At 36.6% G+C, this 6,135-nt stretch overlaps 1 protein-coding gene across 1 annotated transcript; it reads right to left on the bottom strand.

Moving 5' to 3' along the window:
• Positions 1 to 4,317: 4,317 nt before the first annotated feature.
• LOC109558741 (olfactory receptor 6C2-like) lies at positions 4,318 to 5,495 on the bottom strand. Its single transcript, XM_019960072.2, has 2 exons — positions 4,576 to 5,495; positions 4,318 to 4,327 (listed from the first exon to the last, which is right to left on the bottom strand). The coding sequence occupies exons 1-2, from the start codon at positions 5,493 to 5,495 to the stop codon at positions 4,318 to 4,320; spliced, it is 930 nt and encodes a 309-aa protein (XP_019815631.2).
• Between the last annotated feature and the right edge of the window lie 640 nt (positions 5,496 to 6,135).

Here is a 6,135-nt window from a genome sequence, read left to right on the forward strand (position 1 = left end):
AGTGCACCAGCCCCAAGCTTCCTGTATCCTGTGTTTTTGAAGTTAGAGTTTAAAAAAAAAAAAAACAACACTTTTGGACATTTCAAAGAACTTAGGAGACTAGTTCCGATTAGGGCTGAAAAAGGTTGGCATTTTGAACAAGAACTGTAGGGGTAGTACTTTTCAGTCTGGGCCCCTGTTAAACTTTTAGTGAGCCTGAGAAGCAAGGCACTGTTTTTTCTGCAATGCAATACAGGCCTTCTCCAAGACACCTGTCTCAAGATAGGTGAGGGGTATTATTGCAATCTAAATTTCTAGAAACTGCAAGTTTCTAATAACTTCTTGTGTTGTTCAATTGGTAAGTCATGTCTGATTCTTTGTGACCCCATGGACTGCATCATGCCAGGCTTCCTTCATTATCTCCCAGAGTTTGCTCAAACTCATGTCCATTGAATTGTTAATGCCATCCAACCATCTCATCCTCTGTTGCTCCCTTCTCCTCCTGCCTTCAATCTTTCCCAACATCAAGGTCTTTTCCAATGAGTCGTCTCTTTATGATAACATTGTCAAACTGAGGGTGAAGGAATGGACGAGGCCAATTAAGGAAATGTGAGATTATTGGGCAAATGTGCAAAAATGCTGTGGAAAAAAAATAAGTCACCAGAGAATCAGAAATTTTGTAGCAGAACGAACTGGAGTAAATGCTGTGGAAAAATTGAAATAATGAGTTGCCAAAAACGTTTTGCCTGTGTTAGAAAGAGCTTCCCAAGTTCCCTGAACTCATTTCAACCTGCTGTTTTACTAACCCCTCAAATACTTACGAGTGTTGCTCTAAGAAGCCAAATGGTTTAAATATTCAGATTCCCATTATTTATGTTAATTTATTTATATTAACAGCTCAACTCTTTTTAAAGGAAAACTAGAGTTATGCTAGTAGACCCAACATTTATATTTTCATTCAATAGCTCTTTTAATTTTTATTTCACACATTGGTTTCATTTATTCATTGTCAGTCTTTTTTATTTTATTTAATTTATTTATTTATTACTTTACAATATTGTATTGGTTTTGCCATACATCAACATGAATCCACCACGGGTGTACACATGTTCCCCATCCTGAACCCCCCTCCCACCTCCCTCCCCATACCATCCCTCTGGGTCATCCCAGTGCACCAGCCCCAAGCTACCTGTATCCTGCATCGAACCTGGACTGGTGATTCGTTTAGGGAGTGGGGGGATGATTTGGGATAATGGCATTAAAACATTGTCAGCCTTATAGTAAAAAAATGTATTTTGTAGTTTAAGCTTGCTGTGAGCATTTTTATTATGTATTACTTATACTGATTTTAATACATGTGGGGTTTGTTTGAGGAGTTACTTGAAAATATCTTACTGAAAATTTTTCTCTGGTGAGGCTTCCTTAAGTTAAAAACAAAATTTTTGGTCAAACACACAGAATTTGAATTCTGGATCTGCTACTAATCAGTTTGGTTAATCTGAAGCCTTTTAATATAAATATAGCATGAGACATATGTGCAATTTAGAATTTTCTAATAGCCATATTATAAAATAAAAATGAAATTATTAATAAATCCAGATGTACTCAGCTGTGTCTGACTCTTTGTGACCCCACAGACTGTAGCCCACCAGGCTCCTGTGTCCATGAGATCTTCCAGGCAAGAATACTGCAGTGGGTTGCCATTTCCTCCTCCAGTGGATCTTCCTAACCCAGGGATCAAATGTGCGTCTCCTGCATCTACTCATTGGCAGGTGGATTCATTACCAATGAACCACTTGGGAGTCTTAAATCCAGTGCATCAAAATATTATTTCAACCTGATATCAATATAAAATTATTTTCGAGATATGTCACAATCAAGTTCCTTGAAATGTGATTGATGTCTTATTTGACCTGCTTGTTTCTCAAGGTGCAAATTGTGAAAGTTAATAAATGCAATTTCAACTAATACAGGGTTAAGAGGCCTGAATAGGGTCTCTTATGTCCTAGGACAGCAGCAGAGCCCAACAGGAAGAAGAAAGACTTCCTCTTTTTCCGTGGCAAGAGTTCAGCCTATGAGAGACTGTCACAACTCAGCCAATGCAAAGTCTTATACTCTTTGTTTACTACAGCCCTCCCAACTTCTTTTCCCCTCTTTAAGAGTCCCCATTCTTGTGTGAGAACTTCTATATTGCTCACCATAGTTGCAGAACACAAATCACACTTCTTTTTGATCTTGAATAAACAATTTTTTTTTTTCCCTGGAGAAGTAATTGGCAATCTTTTTAAGTAAGCAAAATGAAGAGATTCAGCATAGGAGGCAGTGAGCACTGTCATAACTTTTTAATAGCCATTGATTCTTTTACTGATGATTTAACAAAGATGAAAATACAGGGAAACCCCTCTTCTAATCATTTTCTTACCAGCTAATGCATACTGTTACAGGTTGATGTGTAGAAACAAATACTGATGTATTGGATTGACCCAAAAGTTCATTCAGAGTTTTCAGTAAGATGTTATGGAAAAACCTGAATGAACTTTTGGCCCACCTAATACATAAATAATTGTTTTCCTCAAAAATTCACATGGAAAAATTGTTAGCACTTTAATTTCACATGTTTTCTGTTTAAATTGATCTGTAAGTCTGGAATTTTTAGAGTGTTCAATATTGTAAGAGACTATTTTTTTTAAATTTTATTTTATTTTTAAACTTTACATAATTGTATTAGTTTTGCCAAATATCAAAATGAATCCATCACAGGTATACATGTGCTCCCCATCCTGAACCCTCCTCCCTCCTCCCTCCCCATACCATCCCTCTGGGTCGTCCCAGTGCACTAGCCCCAAGCATCCAGTATCGTGCATCGAACCTGGACTGGCATCTCGTTTCCTACATGATATTTTACATGTTTCAATGCCATTCTCCCAAATCTTCCCACCCTCTCCCTCTCCCACAGAGTCCATAAGACTGTTCTATGTATCAGTGTCTCTTTTGCTGTCTCGTACACCGGGTTATTGTTATCATCTTTCTAAATTCCATATATATGCATTAGTATACTGTATTGGTGTTTTTCTTTCTGGCTTACTTCACTCTGTATAATAGGCTCCAGTTTCATCCACCTCATTAGAACTGATTCAAATGTATTCTTTTTAATGGCTGAGTAATACTACATTGTGTATATGTACCACAGCTTTCTTATCCATTCATCTGCTGATGGACATCTAGGTTGCTTCCATGTCCTGGCTATTATAAACAGTGCTGTGATGAACATTGGGGTACACGTGTCTCTTTCCCTTCTGGTTTCCTCAGTGTGTATGCCCAGCAGTGGGATTGCTGGATCATAAGGCAGTTCTATTTCCAGTTTTTTAAGGAATCTCCACACTGTTCTCCATAGTGGCTGTACTAGTTTGCATTCCCACCAACAGTGTAAGAGGGTTCCCTTTCCTCCACACCCTCTCCAACATTTATTATTTGTAGACTTTTGGATCGCAGCCATTCTGACTGGTGTGAAATGGTACCTCATAGTGGTCTTGATTTGCATTTCTCTGATAATGAGTGATGTTGAGCATCTTTTCATGTGTTTGTTAGCCATCTGTATGTCTTCTTTGGAGAAATGTCTATTTAGTTCTTTGGCCCATTTTTTGATTGGGTCATTTATTTTTCTGGAGTTGAGCTGGAGGAGTTGCTTGTATATTTTTGAGATTAGTTGTTTGTCAGTTGCTTCATTTGCTATTATTTTCTCCCATTCTGAAGGCTGTCTTTTCACCTTGCTGATAGTTTCCTTTGATGTACAGAAGCTTTTAAGGTTAATTAGGTCCCATTTGTTTATTTTTGCTTTTATTTCCGATATTCTGGGAGGTGGGTCATAGAGGATCCTGCTGTGATGTATGTCAGAGAGTGTTTTGCCTATGTTCTCCTCTTGGAGTTTTATAGTTTCTGGTCTTATGTTTAGATCTTTAATCCATTTTGAGTTTATTTTTGTGTATGGTGTTAGAAAGTGTTCTAGTTTCATTCTTTTACAAGTGGTTGACCAGTTTTCCCAGCACCACTTGTTAAAGAGAGATACAATCATTTGTAATAGTTTCTTTCCTTAACTTAAAAATATTATTTTTATTGTTGCTCCTTGTGATGGTTATGTTTTTTCAAATGTCGTGGTCATATATCTCTTCTTAATGATAAGAAATGTAAAGGCAATACATTTTTAGGTTTTCTATTCTGTTTCTAATACTTGAAATGGTGCCTGACATCAAAAAACACTCTTGAAATCTAAAAAAGGAAAAGGCAATCACACAATTACCCTGTTCAAAATGTACAGTGAACTTGTAGGTTTTCCTTCTTTCATTTCATTGTTAGCCCTTTGGTAAACTCTTGTTAGTGTGTAATGTGATTCTTCTTACTGTCTTTTTTTAAAATATAAATTTATTTATTTTAATTGGAGGTTAATTCTTACTGTCTTTTTAAGAGAGCTGCCTGAAACAGTTTCCATACCAGGAAAGAAATGACTGAAAGCTTAAAGATACATACTTAGGAACAAATGATCTTTTCATGAAAAATTGATTCCTTTACATTAGCAAATTCCATTAGATCTTTGAGAATAATGCAATTCTTTTGATTGCATCACCAAAGGCTTGTTTAACTTGCTTGTTTCTCAAGGTGTAAATGAAGGGGTTCAGCATAGGAGCAATTGAAGTACTGAGCATTGCCACACCCTTATTAATACCTGCTGATTCCTTTGCTGAAGGCTTAACATAGATGAAAATACAGCTTCCATAGGTGATGGAGACCACAATCGAATGGGAAGAACATGTGGAAAATGCCTTTTTCCTTTGCTGGGCAGAAGGGAATTGTAAAATGGTCTTGATGATGTATACATACGACAGAATAACACACAGGAGGGTCATGATAAAGGTCAACACTGCACAGACTATGATCATTTGCTCTATAAGCCACGTTTCTGAGCATGAGATTTTTAGAAGGGGGACTGCATCACAGAAAAAATGGTCAATAACATTGGAGTCACAGAATTCTAGATGCAGGCCCAGGCTAAGTGGAGGGATTATGATTAACAAGCCAGCCATCCAGCAACAAAGGATGAGTCTTCTACAGACCATGTTGTTCATGATAGTCATATAATGCAGGGGTTTGCAGATGGCCACGTATCGATCATAGGACATGGTAGCCAGGAGAAAAAACTCAGTTACACCAAAAAGATCAGCAAAAAATATTTGACTGATACAGTTATTATATGCTATTGTTTTGTCACCTGTTGATATATTATACAAATATCTGGGAATACAAGCAGATGTAAATGAGATTTCTAAGAAGGAGAAATTTTGTAGGAAAAAGTACATGGCAGTTTTCAGGTGAGAGTCTATGAAGGTGAGGGAGATGATTGTCAGGTTCCCAGTTACACTCAACATGTAGGTGAGAAATAAAAAGATGAAAATCACAATCTTCAGTTGTGGATCATCAGTCAGTCCCAGCAGGGTAAAAGTTGTTACTGTGTGGTTTCTCATCACTGAATCCTGACTTTTATTCAATCTGCATTTACGATTCATAAATATTTGATATGCATAGAGTGGTTATTAATGGAGGCAAAACAATGCAAACAAACTCACAGGCATTAAAAAATTTTGTTCAGAAATATTTTCAGTACACTGGTATCCTAGGCTCCACAATTGTGTATTATTGATCATTTCAGGGGAGATTAAAAAATTAGAATTGCTTTATCTATATCATGCTATGAAATATTATTGGTGCTTCTTCCTCATTACATTTTATGTTTTGTTTCCACTTCACATTTTATCTATATCTTGGATTTGATTTTCCCTTATATTGGATTTAGCTGCTAATGTTTTGTCAGAGTAAGAGTTCTTTCTTACTCCCAGACTCATTCCTAAAACTGAATTCCAAACTTTCATTTTTACCTTCTTGTGTTTCCTTAAAATTTTGTTATTGACACAGTTGATCACAAATAGTTTGTCTCACTAAATGCATTCCATGTCCAATACTGAAGATGCTGAGCGCTAGGATTGCAACATAAACATCTATGTTGCCTTTAAACAACTTCTGTCTTACTCACCTATGCCCCTGAATCTATCTTATAATTTTCTGTTTAAAAACACTAATTTCCTACTGTGGTACAGAAGACAAGGA

The sequence above is a fragment of the Bos indicus genome, chromosome 5 (genome assembly GCF_029378745.1).
Source record: "Bos indicus isolate NIAB-ARS_2022 breed Sahiwal x Tharparkar chromosome 5, NIAB-ARS_B.indTharparkar_mat_pri_1.0, whole genome shotgun sequence".
Classification (NCBI taxonomy): domain Eukaryota; kingdom Metazoa; phylum Chordata; class Mammalia; order Artiodactyla; family Bovidae; genus Bos; species Bos indicus.

Excerpts from the sequence above, each read along its gene's own strand:
- LOC109558741 (XM_019960072.2), bottom strand. The coding sequence starts at position 5,495 with ATGAGAAACCACACAGTAACAACTTTTACCCTGCTGGGACTGACTGAT.